Source organism: Mus pahari, chromosome 1 (genome assembly GCF_900095145.1).
Source record: "Mus pahari chromosome 1, PAHARI_EIJ_v1.1, whole genome shotgun sequence".
Taxonomy (NCBI): domain Eukaryota; kingdom Metazoa; phylum Chordata; class Mammalia; order Rodentia; family Muridae; genus Mus; species Mus pahari.
Window position 1 is genome coordinate 168,785,871 of NC_034590.1, and position 25,943 is coordinate 168,811,813.

At 39.7% G+C, this 25,943-nt stretch overlaps 1 protein-coding gene across 2 annotated transcripts in view; it reads left to right on the forward strand.

The window, feature by feature from the left end:
• Positions 1-25,943, forward strand: part of Atrnl1 (attractin like 1) — a 518,026-nt gene that overhangs the window by 102,375 nt on the left and 389,708 nt on the right. For both annotated transcript variants that reach the window (XM_021219342.2, XM_029541782.1), the window contains exons 20-21: positions 13,793-13,886; positions 23,721-23,773. In XM_021219342.2, the coding sequence (XP_021075001.1) occupies positions 13,793-13,886; positions 23,721-23,773 (147 nt within the window). The remainder of the gene's footprint in view (positions 1-13,792; positions 13,887-23,720; positions 23,774-25,943) is intronic.

Genomic DNA, 25,943 nt, shown 5'->3' on the forward strand with positions numbered 1-25,943 from the left:
ACACACACACACACACACACACACACACACACAAACAGATGTATACATTAAAATACTCAATCTTTAAAAGATAAAGTATAAAAATTTCTAATTTCTTAAATGATACTTTTTGAAAAATTTTCTTTTATATTTTGATCATACTGATGAAGTCTACTTAATGTAGGTTTTCTTTTTTGTAATTAAGACGTTTATTCTTATCTCATATATTGCCTGTGTGTATGTCTGTGTACCACATGTTTGCAGTGCCCCTGGTGGCCAGAAGAGGGTGTTAGACCCTGGAACTGGAGTTACAGACAGTTGTTAGCTGCTCTAAGGGTGCTGGGAAGGAATTGAACCTTTGGGAGGGCAGCACGTTCTCTGACTCACCAAGCCGTCTCCACAGCCCCTCTTGGTTGCACCTCTGGTGTCATGGATCAGAATGTATTGCCAAATGCATATGACTGATTCTACAAACTTTAGCTGAAATAGGAAAAAGGAACATTTCACTCTCTATAATTGGTACAAAAATGATTTAAATTGTTATGGAGGATTTTATATTTTCAGCAGGCAGGGTGCTTGGAGAAATATGTTCCCCTTTGGGGATGATATTCTGTTGTTAGATTTAAAACTAGTTTAATTATTCCATATTAATTTCTGTTACTGACATATCACATCTGGCAAGCTAATACAAAGTAAATAGAAAATTCAATGGGATGAAGGATTAATGCCTATCTCATTCCTTGTTGCAGACTTTTATGAAACTTTAAATAATCCTTGACTTGTTTTTTAGGTCCTAAAAGGTGGCAAGATGTGGTCTTGCTGTCTGTGACTATATATTGTCATGTGATATATAAAAATAACTGATTTTTTTTGTGGCCACATTCATTACCTAACTAATAAATGACATTGGTAAATTATGTAGTAATGATTAAAATTAAAATTTAAAAAGGCAGAAAGCGAATGTTTAGTGTCATTTTCTGGGAACAGCTTTGGTGCTCTAGAAGAGTGGTGACTGGAGAGTGCTCAGAGGTTGAAAGTAGGCACTCGCCTCTGGGGATTGGCCATGCGTTAAAGGCCTTTGACCAGCTTAGGTGTCTGTCTGGCGCCTGGAGGAGATTGTTTCTGGATGAAACAGTGTGTGCTTCTGCTGAATACTAACTCCCAGTGCCAGCTGATACAGCATTCCTGTGACAGTCAGCATTCAAAGTTAGCAGGTTAAAGCATGCTAGTAAAATGTAATCGTCCAGGTGGGCATGGTGGCCATGTCTGTAATCCCAACACTTGGTGGTGCTAGCATAGGAGAATCGTGTGCTCAAGCCTACATACTGCAAATGTGACTTACTTGCAATATGTAATTGTCGTCTTGGAGGCTTACTGCTGAATAAGCTCAACCTTTCTAGTTCTTTCTGAACTCTGGCTGGTTGGTTCAACTCAGATGTTTTGGCCCAAGCTCCTCTCCAAGCTGACTGAGTCAAATAGTCTTCTCTTGGTTTCTGACTGAATTGCTCTGCTTGGCCTCAAACTGACTCTGGCGATGTATTCTAATCTTCTGGCGCCTTCTCATCCTGTCTTCACCTGAAGCCTGCCTCTTCTGTTCCTCTACTCTCTTGAGTCCTCTCTTTCCTGTGCTGTTCTCATAAAAGTTGGGCATATTCTATCTCTGACTCCTTCGTCAAATCTTTCTCTGATTCCCTACTTTGTCTTACCCTCAATTAAATGTCATTTTCAAACATAGCTGCTTCCTTCTACAAGCTAACTTTATTTTGAATCGTAGGGATTAAAGGTGTATGCTAAAGGTGTGTCTGTATTCCAGCCAGATCGCACAGACCTGGAAGGTCCTTGGGTGTGATCCATGTTGCTGGATTAAAGTTCCTCTACATCTACATACTATGATGTTCAAGGTTAATATGAGTTAGGAAGTGAGAAACTTTCTCAAAAAATAAAAAAATGAAATAAAAATTAGGGATGGGGCTTTAGGTGAAAAGTACAGCTTTTGCTTAGCATGGGCCAGGACTTGGGGTCCAGTCCCCTGCAAATCACCTAAAGATTGTGTGATTAAGACTTTTTCTGTAGCAAAATTGGTGATTTATTATTACGAGAATGTCTGTTACATTCAAAGAGCCTGGAGATTTTGCTGGACCTAAAGCTAGAGGTAATAATGTGCCTTGAGGTCATTTAAGACTGCTGTCCTACTGTGAACTCAGTCTGTTGTTCAACCCACCTTTAAGAAAACAAAGTACAACCAACCTTATTTACCTTGGATTTCCCATGCAGTTAACTCGTAACAGAAGTGAATGAATAGCTGTAAGGTTGTTGTTGTTGTTGTTTTTGTTTTTTTGTTTGTTCTTTGAGACAGGGTTTCCTTATGTTACTCTGGCTGGCCAGTAACTCTCAATATTGATCATGTTGTCTTCAAAGCTGTCTCTGCCTCCTGAGAGGTGTATTAAAAGCGCGTGTCATCATGCCAAGGTACATAGCTATATTCTTAAGATACTACATTTAAATACTGTGTGTGTGTGTGTGCATGTTCGTGTGTACATGCTATGATGGTAAGTCCTAGAGGCAGCAAATGCGTTGAAAGCAACCTCTTACCAGGAGTATCCATCACACATGCTGAAGACAACATATGAATATTTCTCAATAGTTTTTGTTTGTTCTCTGGGATAGTTGGGGTCAGTTGGAGTTAGTGACTTTGTCCCTTGCAAAACTCTCTTAAAGATTTGTGTAAGTGACCCTCAGTCTTTCCTCCTGTGATGCTTTATATACTGTTCAAACAAACAAACAAACAAACAAACAAACAAACAAACCCACATGCAGAACCTTGTGTGAGGGCCCAGACACCAAGGCAGGGACAGACAGGGCAGCATTTGGTAGGCACAGATCCAGACTCCGACAACAGATAGACAGGAAATAGATGAAGCAGACATGGGAGGCATAGAATTAAAATCTGGGCTCACTCTTGGCTGAACTTTTCCAAGGGGAAGTGCTTTTGAATTTATGTTCCTTAATGGAACACTGACACATGTGGGTACTCTGAAGTTATAGTTAATTTATTCAAATTGATGTATTTTTTGGTATACATTTTAAATATGCTCTCCAAACTGACTTATAAATTGCAGTAGAAGAAAATAATGACCTTTTTCTTAGAGTAGAACAGCTCAGTGCACCCACAAACTACAGTGCCTTGCAAAGAAGAATTATCTTTGAAATCATCAAATAGTGATTGAATGCTTATTAACTGCCACAAGTATGTTATAACTTAAATTTACAAACATTGTGGGATACTGTCATTGCGTTATGAATAAATCAAATTATGGAGTAAAGGCCAAAGAGATTTATTCTGATTGAATGATCTGGGAAAGTCCCATTCCGTTGTTAATTTAGTGGTCCCCTGGTGGCTTGGGACAGTGTTAATCTATGCCTCAGTTTTCCATAGTCATTGCTACCAGCATATATTTTATTATAATCCATTCTTCATATACAACAGATAAGTATGTTATTAACCATAAAATAGTTGTCCAGATTTTTCATGCTTACTTATTTGTAAAATATAAATACAAAAAGAAAGTGATTTTCCAGTCTTATATGACTAATACCTTTTCTTCTTCTAGATCATACTATTCTTGGATAAATTTATTACAAAATACTTAATGAGTAAATAATGTAATAAATTTATTTCAATATACTTAATGGGTTGGTTGTTAAACAAGTTAAATGCTAAATTGGATATATATTTTTGCCATTCTCATATAATGCTTGGGATAATTAGTTATTGTGGAAAGTTAATTATATATTAGGAATGCAGGAATCATTAGCAAAAATGTTTTCTATAAATACTTTGTAAGAATTAAACATTCTATGAATGTACTATATAACAAACCTTTTCTCTCACAGGCCTTTAACATTTTTTATTGGTTATTTGATTTATTTACATTTCAAATGTTATCACCCTTCCCAGTTTCTCCTCTGCAATCCCCTATCCCATTCCCCCTCCCCCTGCTTCTATGAGGGTGTTCCTCCACCCACCCATTCCTGCTTCCCTGGCCTGGCATTCCGCTACACTGGTGCATCGAGCCTTTCCAGGACCAAGGGCCTCCCCTTCCACTGATGCCCGATAAGGCCATCCTCTGCTATATATGCAGCTGGAGCCATGGGTCCTTCCATGTGTACTCTTTGATTGGTGATTTAGTCCCTGGGAGCTCTGGGGTGTCTGGTTGTTGATATTGTTGTTCTTCCTATGGGGTTTTAAACCCCTCAAGCTCCTTCAGTGCTTCCCCTAACTCCTCCATTGGGGTCCCCATGCTCAGTTCGATGGTTGGCTACAAGCATCCACACTTGTATCAATCAGTAAGGCTCTGGCAGAGCCTCTAAGGAGGCATCCATATCAGGCTCCTGTCAGCAAGTACTTCTTGACATCCACAGTAGTGACTGGGTTTAGTGGCTGCATATGGGATGGATCCCCAGGAGGGGCAGTCTCTGGATGGCCTTTCCTTCAGTCTCTGCTTCACACTTTAGCCTTGTATTTCCTTTAGACAGTAACAATTCTGGGTTAGAATTTTGAGAAGGGTGGGTGGCCAAATTCTCCAACTAGGGGCTATGAATAACCTTTCCATATGGTCTCTATAGATTCTCTCTCCTTTTTGTTGGGTATTTCAGCTAATGTCATTCCTGTTGGGTCCTGGGAGCCTCTTGCTGTCCTGGTATCTGAGACTTTCTGTTGGCTATCCCCAATTCCCTATCACTCATTGCTACACACCTCTGTTCAATTTCCTGACCCTCTGCACATCTCCCCTGTCTCCTCCCACACCTGATCCTGCCCCACCAGATTATTTTATTAGATAGCTTGAAACTTGTTTGTCAGCTTTTGGTTGAACATTTCAAGCATTTCTGTACAAGTTTCAGTTACAAACAGAGTCCAGTGACATTATTATTATTTATAGACACTTTGACCTTTTTGGCCTTGCTCTTAGTAATTCTGTAATTCTTTTTCCTCAATCTTTGTATTGCATCTGAACAATATTCTTTCTCCACCTGTCCATGATGGGTATGCCCTGTTTTATAATCTATTTCTCTTATTTAGAATGTTAGGTCTCTGTACTCTGTACTCTTCTGTTGTTGTTAAATGTTGCAGATTATTTGACATGGTGGAGGGTCTCATTCAGTCTTGATTAATTTAATGCAAAGATCCTTCACACATAATTACATACAATCTCTCTATTTGTAACTACCCCTTTATACTTCCTTTGTAGGAAGGAACAGTTTTACTTTGAAAGTGATTCAAGAAGAGATTTCCTTTTTATTTCTGAAGTTTCCAGTGTCTAAAATTGTCAAAAGAGTAACTACTTCAAAGTTCTTTAAAAATACATTCCGCCGGGCGTGGTGGCGCATGCCTTTAATCCCAGCACTAGGGAGGCAGAGGCAGACGGATTTCTGAGTTTGAGGCCAGCCTGGTCTACAGAGTGAGTTCCAGGACAACCAGGGCTACACAGAGAAACCCTGTCTCAAAACACAAACAAAACAAAACAAAACAAAACAAAACTACATTCCAAGTGTTTCTATGGTGTGATCCCAAATAACTAACTTTCAAATCTTACCTTCATCATATAATACACATCTTGTGTCCTCTGTATTTCATAATTTCCATAAGCAAGCTTCCTGTCTCATCTTCAAACTTACTTCATATTTAATGGTCATTTTTGAATACCAAGAACATTGCTAAGAACATTGCTTGGATGTCTGTTTAATTGTATTCTATAATGCAAACAATTAGTACAACTATTTTACAGATAAATAATTTTCCTGAAGTACTTTTGTTTGTTTGTTAAAAATTATCAGTGACCGGAAAGAGAACACAAACAAGTGCATAAATTCATTTCTGTACATGGAAGGGGAGGTCAGCAGCCTGGAAGGAATGCTTACCAAAATGGACAAGAAAATTAGCAATCTGCATGGAGAATTATGACAACATGAAAAAACTAACTCAGCAAGGAATATCTATGTGCTCATATGTGCACGCTGTGCTGCCCAGCTCCTTCCTGAGCATGCCCAGGTTTCCAATCATGGTGTCCACAGCCAACTCTCTACAGAGTAGTGTCTTTTAGCAGGCTTATCTGCGGTGTGTATTAACAACAGTCTTACCTGCTGTGGCATGGACGAGAGAAGCCCTTTACACACAGCACAAGAGGCAGCTCTTCCCCCATCTGTGCCCATATAGCTCATTCCCAGAAGAGGCGTGGAGCTGAGGTTTCTCGTGTCTCATGGGCTGGTTGGTCAAGGCTAGCAAGACTGAAGACTGGAGGAGTCTATTGTGATTTGGAAGGACAGAATTTTGAATTAAGTGTCTGTTACACTTTTTCCTTATGTAGAATTTTACCACATTAGATATCTAATCGATAATAAACCTAGGATATTTCATTAAACATAATTAGCATAGAAGACTACAAAAGATTAAATTGGCGTGACTTCCAGAAACTGCTGTCATGTGTTCATGACAGATAAGGAGCAGAACGTGGCTGCCCATTATGAATGCTGGGACTTTGTTTCTACAGTGTGTTCTATGTATACAGCTCATGTGAATGACCTTTCTACTGTTTGTTTCTTTATTGTTTAGTTTTGCTTATAAGTCGCCACTGCAGCTTTGTATTTTTGGGGACAGAAATACCATGTGACTGTGTCGTGTCCCCCTAGTGTGTATCCAGGCTATAAGAAAGATCACTGCCAAATAAAATTTCCCAAATTAAAGGCCACAGCGTGATTTCATAGGTGCTTACTCAGCATAAAACAATGGCCTCGGATGCTGACTACACAGAATAGTATAAAAACCGCCGTGAAGTATAAATTTTAAACAATTGCATTTAAGGTGCATTTGTGCCATTTTACTCTGAAGTGTAGTACCACAGGGGAAGTCTTGCAAAATGAGCTCCAAAAGATATATTAATGTATGGGTTTTTTTCGTTTCAGAAATTATTAAAGTTACCATACGATGATAATTCTTTAAGGGAAATCTGCAAGAATAACTATTACAATGTTTTCCCAGGAAGGATAAATAAAATACAAGTTTTAAAATATTAATATGCATTGATTTTAGTGTTCCTTGGAATGTGCCTCAGTATTTGTCTGAAATTGTTCAGATTATCGTTGAACTATGTGATGGTGTGTGCATTCATTACAGAGTCACATATTAACAATAAATCTTAGTGGTCCTTTATTCCTTGATGATATTCTTTATTTTTTATTTAACTTTTTATTGATTCTTTGTTAATTTCGCACCATAGCCCCCAATTCCACTCATCTCCCCTTCCTTTTGTACCTCTGCCCTTATAGCTTCCCACCATGACCTCAAAAACAATCTTGTGGAAGCTGTAGAGTGTCACAGTGTGCCCCACAGTACACCCTTTTGTCCACACATCTTTACTTGCAGGTGTTCACAGCAGTGAACCATTGATCTGGTCTGTCTCAGGGCCTCTGGTTTCTTCTCTGTCATCAATACTAGACTCTCACTGGGACTCCACTTGGATAGCCTGTTGTTGCCCTGTATCATGGAGATCCTGCAGTTAGGATCTGTAGGACCGACCCCTTCATGCACTCCAGCAGACCGTAGATGGGGTAGATGTTGGCAGTGCCAATTCAAAGCCTTGGATCTGGGCCTGGGTGCTGGTTGAGTTGGTCGGCCTGCCAGTTCTCCTGCACTTGCACCACTAAGGGGAGCAGAGAGCCTCAGCACTGCCCCAGCCAGGCTGGCTCATCCAGGGCCACATGGGCAAGGGGCAGAGCCTGGTCTCCTGCTCTCATTCCCTCTGGGCAGGCAGGGCTAGCTCTACAGAGCTGCTCAGGCAAGGTGCAGGGCCCTCTCTCTCCCAAGGGCTGCAGACAGTGAGGTGCAGGGCGTGGTCTTCATTCTTTGTTTCACATCTTGTTTTTCATTTGTGGAAATCTCAAATTGTATATTCTCATTAAAGGAAAATAGGCAAACTTATTTGTATGACTTTATGAGTAAAATTTCAAGAATAAGTCAATCTGTATAGATGATGGATTTCTAATTGCCATGGCAATCAGGGAGCTGTACATTAGGAGAGGGTCTGGGGAGGGACTGACAATGGGCTTTTTTTTTTTTTTTTTTTTTTTTTTGAGCGGGAGTGATAAAAATTCTGTCAAAAAAGACTGCAATCATGAGGGCCCATTTCTGTCAATACACACACACACACACACACACACACACACACCACTGAATTGTGTTGTATAGAAAGGAAACTTCTGTCACATCTTTGTATATCTCAGTAAGGCTGACTTAAAATTATTGGTTTTGAACACATTATAAAATGTTATAAAACATTTTGTATATTTTGGAAAACAGACTGTTGATATCATAGTTAACACATACTTCCCAGGAATAGGCATAAAGTAAATTGGGATCTTCGCAGTTATCTGGTATTTATTAAAAGAAATTCACCTATACACTTTATTCATAAAGTCATATGAATAAGCCTGCACAGTCCATCTTAAGTGGGCTCTAGTCCTTTTTGCTTTTTATAACAAAGTATGCCCCCTCCCCCAAGCCTTTTTGCGTTCAACTTCCCAGATGAGGCTTTATCTTCAAGCAAGCCTCTATGTGTTGGTAAAATGTCATCACCCAGTGTCTTAGGTCACTATGGCTGTGATATAAAACTCCATGACAGCAGCAACTTAGAGGGAAAGTATTAACTGACTTACACTTCTGTATCACTGTTCATCACTGAAGAAGTCAGGGCAGGTACTCAAGCAGGGCAGGAGCCCAGAGACAGGAGCTGATGCAGAGGGTATAGAGGGGTGCTGCTTACTGGCTTGCTCCTCATGGCTTGCCCAGCCTGCTTGCTTATAGAAACCAGGGCCTCTAGCCCAGGGATGGCCCCACCCACAGTGGTCTGGGTCCTCCTCCATCAATCACTAATTAAGAAAATGCCCTACAGCTAGATTGTATGGATTCATTTTCTCTACTTCATTTCCCTCCTCTCAGATGTCTCTAGCTCGTGTCAAGTTGACCCACACTAGTCGGCAAGCCCGCTTTCCTGTTCCAGACCCAGGCTTTCTGAGCTCACTCCCCCAATCTGAACTTTAAGTCAAAATAAGCCCCTTTCTCCTTTAAGTTGCTTTTGGTCATGATATTTTATCATAACAGAAAGATAATTCATGAAGACATCAAGCACAAGAAAAGAAAGAGGAAGGAAGAAAGGACAGAATACTTCATCAATCTTAAGATATTCGCATGACAAAAATACCACCGATAAAATAAAAGAACTATAAATTACAGATGTTTTTGCAAATCATATATCTTACTTATATCTAGAATAAAAACAACAATTTTAATTCAACAATGATAAGATGAATTTCCTAGTTAAAAGAATTTATCCATGGATTTGATCAACATTATTTGAAAGAAAACATACTGGTAAGCACAGAAAAAGTCACTGAATTCATAGTTAGTAAAGTAAATGCAAGTCATATCTTCTTCCCGATCGGATTTATGGTTCTAATTAAAATGCAAACCATAACCCGAATGAATGAGAAGGCAGAGAAATTGGAATTTGCATGGATGCCTAGTGGAAATACTAATATGTACAGCTGTCCTCAGAATGTCCGGGAGTCAATCAAACCAGCCAAGTAGAAGGACAGAGCCAGTCTAGTTCTAGGTGGGTAGAAAAAGAAATACAATGTATCTTCCAACAATGTATCCAAAGGAGTGCTTATAATATTATTCACAACAATTATGCAACTGAAAGACAGCTCCGATGTCCACTGGCTAATAATTATTTTGACATGATATATCAAAGTAATATTATTTGATAATAAAACTAAACACTCCTCATACATGATTGAGCTCAAATCTAATGAATCTTTAAAACATCTTAGTACAAGAAAAATCATGTACTCATTTGAATTTTTTGTTTTGGGATCTTTTAAGCCTTAAGATTAGGCTTCTTACTCATTGGGATGATTTCTGTGGCTGGTGTGCAGGACCCAGCCCACGCTTGCCCTTCTGCCTGTCTAGCTGCCTGGGCTCCTGGATGTGTTGACTCAGATCTTCCATCCCACTCCCCCCCCTCCCCAGAATTCTGTAGCTCTATCAATGCTATCTGAATTTACTGTTGTTGCTCTACAGTGGTGTTTGAAGTTGGGATGACTGATTTTATCCCTCAAGACCCTTTCACATTGTTCTTTGTCATTATAATTGAGTTTGAGAATCAACTTGTCAATTTGTACCAAGTAACTAGCTAGGTTTCTCTTGGGGATTGCAGTAACTCTCCTCATTCTGTCAGTTGGGTAACTGGTTTTCTCAGCCCTGAATTGATATTTCTTTCACTCTATTTATACCGTCTTTAGTTTTCTTTCAACAGTATTTTACAGTTTTCAGGATACCTGTTTGATACCTTACTGAAATTACTTCTTCAGGATTTCGTTAATCTTAATTTCCCTCTCTCTGTGTCTCTCTGTGTCTCTCCCCTCTCTCTCTCTTTGTGTGTGCGTGCTGCGCTTGTGTGCATGAATGTGGAATCCACCCGACAGCTCATGTGAGCTCCTGGAGGAGCCATCCAACTTGTTTCTTGAGACAGTGTTTTTCAGTGTCCTGGAACTTGACAAATAGGCTATGCTGTCTGGCCAGCTCTCTCCTATGAATCCACCTGACTTTGCCTTTTACAAACAGGACCCTCGACACCCGTGTGTGTTTGCTTTTGTTTTTAATGTGGGTTTTGTGAATCAAACTTAGGTCATGCTTGGTAGCACACTATCGATGTGGCTACTGCCCTAGCATTTTAATGCTCTTTTATAGTGGAATTATTCCTTATATTTTCATTGCTAGTTACAGAATATGGCAGGCCTTTGGGCTAGGCTAGCTGGCCTCACCAGCCATCCTGACGTTAGATAAGGTTTATTATTTGTTTCTGTGGCTATAGGGATCAATTTCAAGACCTCATACATTGCTGGACAAATACCATTCTACCAAACTCCGCCGCTGGAGTCTGGGCAAGACTTCTGTACAGTGATCTTTCACATTTATCTTTGCTTATCAGATTTTTACTTTTTAGGAGCATATTTCCTTGAACAAAAAAGATAATGTACTCAAAACCAGCTTCAGCTTTATGCTTGTTTTTTTGTTGTTGTTGTTTTTTGTTTTTGTATTTGACTGTTTATTTTTTTGTTTGCCTTGATTCGAATGTGCCATACAAGATGGAAATAAATGATGTAAATGAAGAGAGAGCAAAGACATCTTGATTTTAGGAGGAGAAAACATGTAGTCTCACTATTAAGCATGATGCTAGAGGCTTTGGGTTTCTAAAATGCAGTTTATGTTTAGTGAATTCCTTCTATTTCTGATTTACTGATTTTTAAAGGATATATTTTTAGAATTTCATACATGAAATGTGTTTTGACTGAATTTATCTTCTGCAGCCACTTCAGCGTTTACCCTCTTCCGGACACTCGTTTTGAAGCCCATCAACTAGGTCCCGGCAGGGGTGGTATCCCTAAATGCGGATGCTGTCTTCCTTAGTAGCCATCAGTGTGCTTGCTCCTCAGCTGGCGCTGGGACCATGTGACCCACCTGACCCACCTGACCCACCTGACATTTGGTTGGCAGTTTGGCTGGTGTGATCTTGTGCAGGTCATGTGTGTGCGCTGTCCCTGTCATGATGAAGAGACAGGTTCACAGCAGTTCCATACCTTCTTGCCTTTATAGTCTTCCCATCTGTGTCTTATGACCCCCAAGCCTCTGCCAGGCTGTGGTATGAAGTAGATGTGCCAGTTAGAGCTGACGAGTTTTGTTTGGACAAGAGTCTCACTACATGACATTGGCTAGCCTGGCTTGGGACTTGCTATGTAGACCAGACTAACCTCAAACTCACAGATCTCTGCCTGCCTGTGTTTCAGAAGTGTTGGAATTAAAGGCACATATCATTAATTATGAAAGAATGTTAGGTTTTCTCAAGTGATATTTCTGATTTATTGAATTAATATTTTTATTGGCCAGTATGAGGTAACAATACTGATATTTGACTATTAAACTGTCTTTCTCTCTGTCTCTCTAATTTTAAAATATTTATTTATTTATTCTATGCTTATGAATATAATGTTACTGTCTTTAGATGCACCAGAAGAGGGCATCAGATTCCATTACAGATGGTTGTGAGCCACCTTGTGGTTGTTGAGAATTGAACTCAGGACATCTGGAAGAACGAGCAGTCAGTGCTCTTAACCACTGAGCCATCTCTCCAGCCCTGTGTTGTTCTCTCTTGATAAAAATCCTTAATGGTCAAGTGAGACCTTTCACATGTTCCCAGATTTCCATTTCTAATTTGTTGAGTTTTTCTGAATGTATGCTCATAAGATGTATTGTCAGTATTTGCATTTCCTTGTGGCTTTTAATTTGGACGTCAAGGTAATATTGTCTCCTAGAGTAAATTGTGAAGGTTTTTTATTTTATTTTTTAAAATTTTGTGAGGAGTTTGTGAAGATCTGGCATTAGCAATATTGGATGACATTTCTCAGTATTTCTATCTAAGCTTTTCTTTGTGGGCACTTTTTAATTACTAATTCTTGTTATGAAACTACTGAGGATATTTTGTTTGTTTCTTCGCTACTGTGTTCTGGAAGTTTATATCTTTTTAGGAATTTTTCAGTTGATTTGTGATCTGCTCTTTGGCGTGTTTTTCATATGTTCCCTTATCTTTCTTATCTCTGTAAAGGTGGGTGTGGTACTGCCACTTTTGTCCTTAATCAAAAGTGCACTTATAAAAGTTAGAAAAAGCAAGTCACCTTTCCATCATCGGATGTGAGAGCAGTCCCTAGAGACCTTTATTGCTCTGACTCCTCTGCCACTGTTGTGATGTCTGTGTCTGTGACTTTAGTCCCAGAGGTCAGAGACAAGCATTGTACTAAGTACTGGGCGGTACCACCATAAGAGGCGACCACCACTATGCTCATTACTAGTGCTGATGCCAATCGGTGTGTCCTTTGGTGAAAGTAGCTCTGACCGTCCTGGAACTCGCTATGTAGACCAGGTTGGCCTCAACTGAGAGTTCCACCTGCCTCTGCCTTCTGAGTGCCAGGATTAAATGTGTGCACTGCCACCACCACTGCCTGCCTGGCAAGTTAAGTGTTCTAAATTACAATATCTCATTTAATTCTCACACATCCTTAGAACTAAGTACTGTTATTCTCTACTTATAGGTGCTGAAACCAAACTGGGGAGTTTCAGTAAATTGTTTAAAGTTACATAGGTAGCAACTGTAGAAGCGTGTTTGAGATTAAAATCACTGTGCCCCAGGGTTCTTGCTTTCTACATTTTACCTATGAGTGTTATGATCCAGTTACCTTCTCAAAGCCATATCCACGCCTTACATAGCCAAGGGTAACTTTGTCTGTGGGTCTGCTGCCTTCCCTCCACATGTGGAAGCTGGAGGTGTGCACCATGTGTTCCCCTCCCACTTGCTGGGATTGGAGGTGTGCACCATGCGTCTCCCATGTGCTGAGAGTAGAGGTGTGTACCATGCATCTCCCATGTGCTAGGATTGGAGTTGTGCCCCTCTACACCTGCTATGTTTTTAGCCACTTCTTTCACCAATGTCATGTTAGATCACAAACAGAAACACAAAGGAGAATTAAAGAACTACTTAGGTACATGGTGGACAGAGGTCACTTGGAAGTTTTAAAGATTTTTCAAAGTCATATAGGCGACTTTACCTTCTTATGACTAAAAATAATACATGACATGAGGAAACAGTCCCATAAAATAAGATAATAATGATGATGGTAATGGATACTATGTTGTTTTGACTTCCAGCTTGCACATGTGGCGGCCATGCGAATGTCTGTCACCTGCACACAGGAAAGTGTTTCTGCACAACCAAGGGGATAAAAGGTGACCAGTGCCAGCTGTGAGTACAAACCATTGTTTCTGTAACTCTCATGAATTTTGTGCCTAAAACTAATTCTTACGTTTTATTTTTGAATGTTAGCATTATGTCAGTTAAGCTTACAGTATTGTAAGCTTTTTTCATTCAGGTATTATCAGTACTTTTGAATGTTAACATAAATGTTTAACAATGGCAGTTACAGAGGCTGTGAAGCCAAGCCTGTGGACCTAGCTGCCAGGATCCCTGTTCGGCAAAGAATGCGCAGCGCCGCCACACCTGACCTCCTACCTGGGTTCTGCGAATCCACGGTCAGGTCACTGCTGAGCCACCTAGCCACCACCTCCCTTTCCTCTTAGATTGTTCATTACGCAGGAACCAGTATTCTGCTCTCAGTACTTTATGAGTGAATTTCTTATGACATATAGTTATTCTTAATATCATTACCTTCCAAATGTGACTTTAAAAGGCAGTACATTAAATTATTTTCTTTTCTTAATGTTGTTCATATACGTTATATTAAAATCAGTTTTTTATGGATTAATATTAAAATAGGTACAAATAAATGCTCAGTTTTCATGTATACTTATAACTTGAGAAAACTCATGTTTCCGTTATATTAATTATGTTATTATCAGGGGAAAATTAATAATGAATTCCCTAAATTATAAATACCTAAAAGTTTTTATTTGACATCATCGACTAGACTTCAAGTTCAGAGACTCCAGTGAATCTCCTAAATCTGAACCCTGTAGCTAAATTGAAGCCAAAGCCTCAGGTCTTATGTCGGCTCCATTCGGCCATGCTGGCCTGACTAGAATGAGCTAACTCAAGGCTTGCACGCGCTGTGAGAGGGGTGCCTGTGATATCCCAACAGTAAGGTGTGTTCTAAGTAGAGCCAGCTTTATTGTCATGCACAGGAGAATATGCACAGTCCCATAAGTAAAAGAGATTGAGACTACAGAGTGACCATCTTAGCACTTTTAAACAGTAGCCCTAACTGTACGTGTGCTTTGCCACCTTTGCGTCCCCTCAGATTACCAGTCATAAGCATCATTGGTCCTCACAGCGATGAAGGTCATGTCTGTAAGCATCATTATGTCATCACAGCGATGAAGGTCATGTCTGTAGAGCCAAGCTACAGCATTACAGGCAAAAGGAAAATCTTTGTTGCAACCATGATTATGAACTGAAAGTAATTATTACAGTTTTCCATAAGTGATTTAAATATATAGCTCTATGATAGTTACCTCTTTTGTGACTGCATGTTAAGAACATGCTTTTATTTTTAGACAAAAGAGAGCAACATTTTTATTTACTTATGAGTTGATAAACTTAGCTTAATACCAGTTACAGGTCAAACATATGTATTTTATCTAATAAAATCGAGCTGGAATAACAATTTATGAAGAACACTTTTATATGATTTTGTTTCTGCGTGCAGTAGCATCTTCTCTCATTCAATACATCCTGACCACAGTTTTCCCTCTCTCCACTCCTCACAGCTCCCATCCCCTACTTCCCCTCTGTTTCCCTTAAGAAAACAGCAGGTCTCCAATAAAACAAGGCAAAAGCCTTCATATCAGGACTGGACAAGGCAACGCGATCCAAGGAGCATAGTCCAGAGAGCAGGCAGAAGAGTCAGAGGCACACCTGTTCCCACTGCTCTCAGCAGATGTCCCCCAACCCCAGTCCTCTCTCCCCTCATTCTGTCCCTCCATTCTCCCACAGCCTGATCCTGCTCTCATCCTCACCTGCCCCCTGTTTACTGGCAAAATCTCTTTCCCCTTCCCCGGGAGATCCATACATCCTCCCCTAGAGTCCTCCTCTTTACCTAACTTCTCTGGGTCAGTGGATTGTAGCTTGGTTATCATTTACTTAACAGCTAATCTCCACTGATAAGTGAGTATATAACATCTTTGTCCCTCTGAGTCTGGATTATATATGTCACTCAGAGTGACTTTTTCTAGTTGCATCCATGTGCCTACAGATTTCATCATGTCTCTTTTTTTAAATAGTTGGTTAATACTCCACTGTGTAAATGTACCACATTTTCTTTACCCATTCTTTGGGTGGGGTACATATAGATTATTCTCAGTTTCTGGCTATTATGAGTAAAGCTGTAATCAACATAGTTGAACAAGTGTCTTTATGGTAGGATGGATTATCCTTTGGAGGTCTGTCTGTCTAATCTATCTATCTATCTATCTATCTATCTATCTATCTATCTATCTATCTATCTATCTCCAGGAATGATGTAGTTGGGTCTTGAAGTAGATCAATCCCTAATTTTTTGAGGAAGAGCCATATTGATTTACATGGTGCCTATATAAGTTCTTATTCCAAGCAGCAATGGGTGTGTGTTCCCTTGCTCAACATCCTTGTCAGCACGAGCTGTCACTTGTGTTGTTGTTCTTAGCCATTCTGACAGGTGTGAGATGGAATCTCAAAGTGGTTTTGATTTTCCTTTCCCATCTTTAGTAAAGTAAGTAGCCTTCACACACAGACACAGAGACACACAAAGACACACACACACACACACAAAGACACAGACACACACACGACAAACAGACTAAGCAAGAAACCAGGTAAACAGTACCCTTCACAATATCTTCAAATCATATAAACCATCTCGAGGTTACTCTAACCAACCAAGTGAAAGACTGTGATAAAAACTTCAAGTCTTTGAAGAAGATATCAGAAGATGGTAAGCTCTCCCATGCTCCTGGATGGATAGGACTAACATAGTAAACTGTCCATCTGACTAAGAGGAATTTACAGATTCAATACAGTCCCCATCAAAATTCCAAACGTTTCTTTACAGACCTTGAAACAATCTTCAATTTTATATGGAAAAATAAACCCAGGATATCCAGAACAATCAAGAAGTACCTAAAAGAACTTCATGAGGATCAATACCCCTGATTTCAAACTGTATTACAGAGCAATAGTAATAAAAACTGCATGGTATTGGCATAAAAACAGACACATTGGTCAATGGAATTGCATCAAGGACCCAGTCATAAATCTACACACCTATGGACATCTGATTTTTGATAAAGAAGCCTGAAACACAACAGAAAAAAGAAAGCATCTAACAAGTGGTACTGGTCTAACTAGATGTCTTTGTTTAGAATATTGCCAGTAGATCTTCATTTATCACCCTGCACAAGACTCAAGTCTAAGTGCATCGAAGACCTCAATGTAAAACCAGACACACTAGACCTGATAGAAGAGAAAGTGGGGAAGAGCCTTGAATATATTGGTACAGGAGACACTTTTTGAACAGAACATTGATACTCCAGATACTGAGATCAACAATTAATAAATGGAGCCTCATGAAACTGAAAAGCTCTGTAAGGCAAAGCACACCCTCAATAGGAAAATAACAGTAACCTACACAATGTTTTTTATTGTGTCCATATCCAATAGAGATAATATCCAAAATATATAAAGAACTGAAGAAACTAGATATCAAAAAATTAAATGATCCAATGAAAAACGGGGTACAGATCTAAACAGAGAATTCTCAATTATGGAATATTAAAATGACTGTCCAGTACATTTTTAACTTTTGAATGAGGGTAATAAAAATAATATCATTTTAGAAACAATAATTTGCTATGTCATAGTTACATTAGAAAATGCTTTCATTAGAAAGCAGAAGTAGTCATTGAAATATGCAAACAGTGATTAAATTATTGCTTCAGATTAGTGAGAAAAATTGATAAGATGATTCCTGGCTAAGGTACCTTCATGCTACTAAGGTACTTTTCACAATATAATGCACAAATTTCTTATGTTAATGATTTAGAATAACCATGAATCCTTCCTTCCAAGGTCATGTTTCACCTGTCTTTATGTAAATCATCAAATGTCACATACTTTTGTAAACTTCCCATATGGATATTGGTTCCTTTCTTAACCAAGTAATTTGTTGCATTGGCTATATATTGTTTATACCCCTTTATTTGAACAAACAAACTAAAACAGCTTTATATCAGTACAAAATGCGCAGTAGATGTATTGATTGTTCTTACTGGCTTCTGAAAAGAGATTCATTGAGTATGAAGAAGGTCTGAGTATATACCTGAGTTGGAAGTTGAAGGAGAAATAAAATTTTTCTGGAGTAAGAAGACAGCATACAGAAGTGGGAACAGTGCCATGAACAAGGACAACTGTGAACAAGGTTGCAGTGTCTCCAGTGTCTGCTCATAGAGATTTGCAGAGAATATTGCCCTCACCCTTGTTTATTGACTAATGAAAGAAAAGCTTTGTAAAATACAAATTCTTGAGTTAATTGAAACTCAAGTCAGCAGTACACAATGACAAAGCCTGCCCTACCAACCAACCAACCAACCAACCAACCAACCAACCAACCAACCAACTAACCAACCAGCAAAACAAACAAATAAGACCTTCTAAAGGACAGAAAAAGGCAAGAGCCTGCATACATGCAGCACCTTTGGCTTTCATGAAGTGGATTAGCTCACAGAGGTCCTTTCTTACTAGTATGGAGCATCAAGAACAGTAGGAACAGATAGCATTTTAGACTCCCTCTTCTCAGAGATACTCCTAAACTCCTATATGGATACTACTGGTTTCTAACAGAAAAATAATAGAGATGATTTAATTTTCTTCTTCTTCCTCCTCTTCCTCCTCCTCCTCTTCTCCCTCCTCTTCTTCCTCCTCCTCTTCTTCCTCCTCCTCCTCCTCCTCCTCCTCCTTCTTCTTCTAATTCGACAGGCTCTTAGTGTGTAATACTGGCTGACTTGGAACTCACTATGTAGACCAGACTAGTCCAGAACTCACAAAGATCCTGAGTTCTTACTGCCTCTTCCTCGCAGTGTAGAGAGGAAAGGTATAAGGCACTATACTCAGCTTGCAAGTGGAGAAGAATTTAAGACAATGTTTTTTTGTGAAATAGGCTGTGGAAGGGAGTGACTGCCATGGTGGGCAAGGCAGTGGTAATTATGATTGAAATATCCATTTAGCTATCCTCAGTTACATCGTGAATTTTAAGCCAGTCTTGGCTGCCCTATCTCTAACAAAGTATCCAGAAACAAAGCATAAAACCCAGTAGTCATACTTTCATGATCATGACAGTTTTCAAACATTGTAAGAGAATTGGTACTGAAATGGTAATTTTAAAATACAAGCACCTAATGAACTCAATAGATGGGTCTTTATAGAAGAAATAAAAATGGCCAACACCTTAGCCTTCAGGGACATGTAAGAGTTCAGCTCAGTCCAGTCAAGGTTGCTGTAATTGAAGGTACTCATGATGAAAATGCTGGCAAGGCTGTGGACAAAAAGAAACGTTATTTATGGCTGACGGGAGCATAAACTTGTGGAGTCATGAAGGACAAGGAAGGTCCTCATAAAACCCCCTAGAACTGGCAGATGTCTTAGCTGTTCTGTTCTTGGTTTGTACCTGAAGGTCTAAATTACTCAACCTGCCACATGGATGTACAACATAAACATCCTTGTTTATCTGTTTGCAAATCACAGGATATGGGAAATGGAATCAGCCCAGATGAATGGCTAAGTAAAATGTGATAGATACATATACTCAATGGGGATTTATACAGCCATAAAGAAAAATGAATTCATGACATTTTAAGGAAAGTAGATGCAACTAGAAATCATTATGCACAGAGAAATAAGCCAGACTCAAAAAGTCAAAATTTCCTTGGACTATTTGATGTCTGGTACCTGAATTTTAAATTGTGTACGTGTGTGTGTGTGTGTGTGTGTGTGTGTGTGTGTGTGTGTGGTGTTTTCTTGATGATTGCAAAGCTAGTCATTTCTTCCCACTTGCAACCTGGTGATGTAATATAGCTAATGCCACAGTGTGTGGTTGGCACTCAACCAGAAGGGAAGAGGACACTTCTGGGAGTCAGTGCTCTCTGTCCTCCATGGGCTCCAGCCATTGAACTGAGATTGGCAGGCTTGCCAAAGGACATGTTTTTTCCCACAATGCCATGCTGCAGGCACAAGAGAGGGGATTTGTCCTTCATTTTCTGCTGTGTCAGTGAAGGCTGCCTGCCATCAATCCCTATGTCAGTAAACATAACCAGGTCCCTCTCTGTCATCCATGGAGGTGATACCTTCTGAGTTACTTGAACTTCATGATGTTACAGAGCTTCACGTTGAGATATGATGGATGACTGTCAGACAGCACTAAATGTGATGGTTAGTGGAGCAGCATTACCCGGTGTGCTAGAGTAACCCCCGAGTTTCATAGCTGGTCAGTTGGGACCAGTTGGAGAAGCAGTAGCAATTACACAGTAATATGAACACTTGGTTATGAAGCCTAAATTGTAAGGCTTGTAAATCTTCCTGCTTTTGTTAAGTGCCATAGCTTAGCAGACGGTGCTTCTCGTGAACTCAAGGCTGTGAACCCGAGCAAGCCTTCAGTGACAGCCTTTAAAGGAATCACCTTCCACAGCCAGAGGGCAGAGTGTGTTGACAATCATTCTAGAACTCAGTCATCAGGGTGGCTGATGGCAACTTAAACTGGAGCTTCAGCCATGACACTTGTTCCCTGATGATCACACCTGGTCAAGAGAAGGAAGGGGCTGAGGTCTTTTATGGGAGTGAATATCGCGTCAGAAACCGGCGGCCTCAGTCAGAGTGCCCTGAGCAGCCCCGGCTGTGAGATTATTCTCCTGGTGCTCAACGAGCCTGTTGGTGAACTGTCTATTGCATCTCTGGTCTTTCTTGATTTTCTACTTAGATAACATTTCTTTAGAGAGATTTGCAGTATATCTTAATGTCTTTAAGGTTTGTCTCCAATATAAAAATAGCAATCACATGGCTAAAATGAATCTAAAATGTAATATTATTTAGCTTATTTTCCACTATTTGATTTTTTTCATTATTAAAATATATTTGGATTGTAATATCCTTGTTTTAATGAACTGTACTGTAAAAGAGACATTTCAAAGTTTTCTCTAATATAAAGTAACAATTCAGTTACTTTGGTACATATATTTTATTTTAACTTGAAATTCTTTTGTTATTATATTTATAACATTTCCTCTTTCCCTTTTCTCCTTCTGGGACAGTTCTGTTTGCAGACACACAGACACACACACACAGACACACACACACACACACACACACACACACAGACACACACACACACACACTCACTCTTAAATATAACCTGCTCAGTCTGTGCAATGTTACTAGTATGCATGTTTTCAGAGCTGACCATTTGGTATTGGATAACAAGTTGGCGTGCTCTTCCCGGGGAAGAAAATGCCTCCTAAGACAAGGCTGCAGGCAGTAGAGCATTTTAAGACTTGTAAACCTGGCTGGCTCTTGTTAAATGACATAATGTTAGAAGAAAGTACCTTTCGTGAACTTACAACATTCTGTGAACATCACTATTGGATGTAGATGGCCCAGTCCATCATGATGGGGTCACCCCAGGCTATTGTTCCTGGGATCTGTAAGAAAGCAGACTGAGAAAGTCACAATGAGAAAGCGAATAAGCAACACGTCTACGTGATATCTGCCCCTGCCTCCAGGTTTGGGCTCTTTCTGAGTTCCTGTCCTGACTTCTCCCTTCCATGGTGCTTTGATCAGAGTGTCTGTAGAACACCCTGTATACTAAGTCACTCACCCACTTTGACATGCCCACCAATGTCCTTGTTCAGCACATGTTCCAGAGTCATTTTGGTGAGACGTCATGGGTGAAGCGTCTGATGTCAGTAGGAAACTCAACTTTAAATTGCAGTTCCCGATCTTCTGGTTTTACAGTCTTTCTAGCACCCTTTTGGAAATGTCCCCAGGTTTGTACTCTAGTACATGTATTTTATAACATTTATTGTGGAAGTATATCTCAAGAAATAAAATTCTGTAATAAAAAACCTAGGATAGCAAAAACCATTCTAAATAATAAAAGAACCTCTGGTGGAATCACCATGCCTGACCTTAAGCTGTACTACAGAGCAATTGTGATAAAAACTGCATGGTACTGGTACAGCGACAGACAAGTAGATCAATGGAATAGAATTGAAGATCCAGAAATGAATCCNCACACCTATGGTCACTTGATTTTTGACAAGGGAGCTAAAACCATCCAGTGGAAAAAAGACAGCATTTTCAACAAATGGTGCTGGCACAACTGGCGGCTATCATGTAGAAGAATGATAATCGATCCATTCTTATCTCCTTGTACAAAGCTCAAGTCTAAGTGGAACAAAGACCTCCACATAAAACCAGAGACACTGAAATTGATAGAGGAGAAAGTGGGGAAAAACCTAGAAGATATGGGCACAGGGAAAAAATTCCTCAACAGAACACCAATGGCTTGTGCTGTAAAATCAAGAATTGACAAATGGGACCTCATAAAATTGCAAAGCTTCTGTAAGGCAAAAGACACTGTCAACAAGACAAAAAGGCCACCAACAGATTGGGAAAGGATTTTTACCAATCCTAAATCTGATAGAGGACTAATATCCAATATATACAAAGAGCTCAAGAANCTGGACTCCAGAAACTCAAAAAGCCCCATTAAAAAATGGGGTACAGAGTTAAATAAAGAATTCTCAACTGAGGAATATCGAATGGCTGAGAAACACCTGAAAAAATGTTCAACATCCTTAGCCATCAGGGAAATGCAAATCAAAACAACCCTGAGATTCCATCTCACACCAGTCAGAATGGCTAAGATTAAAAATTCAGGTGACAGCAGATGCTGGCGAGGTTGTGGAGAAATAGGAACACTCCTCCATTGCTGGTGGGATTGCAAGCTTGTACAACCACTCTGGAAATCAGTCTGGCGGTTCCTCAGAAAATTGGATATAATACTCCCAGAATATCCAGCAATACCTCTCCTGGAATACCTTTCCACTGCTTGTGGACGTTGTACATCGTGGTGCGCACTAGGCTCCGCACCACGATGTACAACGTCCACAAGCAGGAAGGGACCCTGATATTGCGGCCTCTTGTGAGGCTATGCCAGTGCCTGGCAAACACCGAAGTGGATGCTCACAGCCAGCTATTGGATGGAATACAGGGTCCCCAATGGAGGAGCTAGAGAAAGTACTCAAGGACCCGAAGGGGGCTGCAACCCTGTAGGTGGAACAACAATATGAACTAACCAGTACCCCCTGAGCTTGTGTCTCTAGCTGCATATGTAGCAGAAGATGGCTTAATCGGCCATCACTGGGAATAGAGGCCCCTTGGTCTTGCAAACTTTATATGACCCAGCACAAGGGAAGGCCTGGACCAAGTAGTGGGAGTGGGTCGGTAGGGGAACAGGGGCGGGGGGGGGTATAGGGAACTTTTGGGATAGCATTTGAAATGTAAATAAAGAAAATAATAATAATAAAACAAACAAACAAAAAACAAACAAAGAAACAAAAAAAAGAAATAAAATTCTGCAAATCAAGTCTGTATGTCTGTCTCATACTGATAGTTTTTTTGGAGATAGGACATGAAGACAAAAATCAAGCTTTGAAAAATTAATAAATTTCTCTGCTGTTATAGGTAATTACATTTATGAAATATTTAACTTAGTGTTCATGTGTTTGAGTTTTCATATGTATTTATTATTAATAATCTAGTGAAGGGTCATCAGTTTGAGCTTTTGATTTTAGATCTTATTACTCTATTTTGTTTGAGTCTATTGATTTAGAGAAGAACTTTTCTTAGGCTCTGTCCTGGATACGGCCTTTTCGCATTTTTCACAAATATTTTCTGTTTACTCCTGCTTATTTATTGTTGGATTTCTGCAGTCAGTTATTTTTGAAGTTTACATTTTTTAAAAGAATCATTTTATGATATAGTTTTTAACATATATGCATTTTTTTAATATTAAACAATTTTTTTATGTTTTTACAGATGTGACTCTGAAAATCGCTATGTTGGTAATCCACTTAGGGGGACATGCTATTGTAAGTATCCGGATGTTTTTATTGACAGTACTTGATTTATATTGTTAGCTTCAGGTAAATGAATAACTATGGTTCATTACAATATAGTTACTCCCATCCACATATTTTATTAATTTACTATTTAAAAATTTGAGATTATAACATTCCTGTAATTTGTATTTCTTTACACTTCCACATCTGTTCCTAAGAAAGGTAATTCCTATTTGCAACATTCTCTTAATGCATTTGGTACATTTTTCCTACTCTGAATAGTAAAATAATAATATAACCTGAAGATGAGCAAAATATAGGGTTCAAATAAACATCCAGAATGCTAATGTAGTATTTAAAAAAATTTGAAGTGATAAAGTTTTATGATAGATTATTTGCTGTCATTTGGTTGGCTAGCTTCCCTAGAATCAGGAGAATTATTTCCTGAATGGCCTCCCCTCAGTGTCCTCCTCATCCGTGCACAAGATTTCCAGTTCTCCCTTGTTCTCAACACGATTTTTACAGTTGGCCTTTTAAGTTCTGAGTATTCTAGTAGTTAGGCCATGACATCTATTGTTTTACTTTTCATGTCACCCACTACTAACAATATTGACAATCTTTTCACACACACATGCCACACTCCTGTTGCTTGAATGTTTTAACACGTTTTTTTGATGGTTCATTTTCATGGTTGTTTCAGTTTGCTTTCTATTGCTGTGTTAAACACCAAGACCAAGACCAACTTGGGGAGGAAAGGGTTTAGAACTCATCACAGAGGGAAGTTGCGGCAGGAACCCAAGTACAGCCCATTACTCAGGAAAACTCCCCTCAGACTTGCCGGAGAGCTAATCTAGGGGAGGCATGAGGTTTCCTTTTAACAGATTCCTTTAGTGTGTGTCAAATTTACCAAAACCAACCAAATAAACAAGTAAGCCAGCCAACAACGTGGGACAGTGTATGATGGTTTTAAGATCCCTTGTACTATATAGAAGTCCTGTATCAGATGTTTAGCTGGCAAACACTCCTTAGCTTATGATTTGTTTTAATCCTTCTTAAAGCATGTGCCATCATTTCTGGATATGTTACAATCCTGTAAAAAGTAGTTTTCTTGAAAGGCATCTATTTGTAAATTAATTTTTTTCATACAGTATATTTTGATCATGTGTTCCTATCCCCCAACCTGTGTCCTTCCCACCTCCTTACCTACCTAGATCCATGTTACTTCCCTTCCCCCCAACCTCCCCACTCAAAAATATCACCAATATGTCTCCCCTGAAAGAAAACAGTAAAACAAAGAAGAAAAAAAATACCCCAAACCCTAAAAACCTCTAACAAAATGCAAGATGTGGCATTTGTTGTGTGGCCAGCTCCTCTGAAGCAGGTCCCTGGCGTGTGCCTGAGGCGCCCAGTGACACAAGATAGCAGAAACTGCTCTCCCTTCCTGGCAGGCATCAGTTACAGGGAGCTCCTCGGTGAGGGGCGGGACTTTTGCTCATTTCCTCCTCTCAGGGCTGGGATTTTAAAACTATTTTGAGAGTTCATCCCAGTACCAGTCAGAATATCCAAGATTAATACAACAAATGACAGCACAGGCTCTGGAGGGTGAGGGGGGCTTATTTGCTGCTGGTAGGAGTATGAACTGTTACAGCCATTATGGAAATCAGTGTGGAAGTTCCTCAGGAGGCTGAGAACAGCAAGATCCAGCTATACTATACCACTCCTGGGCACATACCTGAAGGTCTCTAGATCTTACTACAGAGACAGACACTCAGGGGCTCTAGATCTTACTACAGAGACAGACACTCAGGGCCTCTAGATCTTACTACAGAGACAGAAACTCAGGGACTCTAGATCTTACTACAGAGACAGAGACTCAGGGTCTCTAGATCTTACTACAGAGACAGACACTCAGGGCCTCTAGATCTTACTACAGAGACAGAAACTCAGGGAATCTAGATCTTGCTACAGGGACAGACACTCAGGGACTCTAGATCTTACTACAGAGACAGACACTCAGGGACTCTAGATCTTACTACAGAGACAGACACTCAGGTACTCTAGATCTTACTACAGAGACAGACACTTACTCAAGGACTCTAGATCTTGCTACAGGGATAGACACTTGCTCGAGGACTCTAGATCTTACTACAGAGACAGACACTCAGGGACTCTAGATCTTACTACAGAGACAGATACTCAG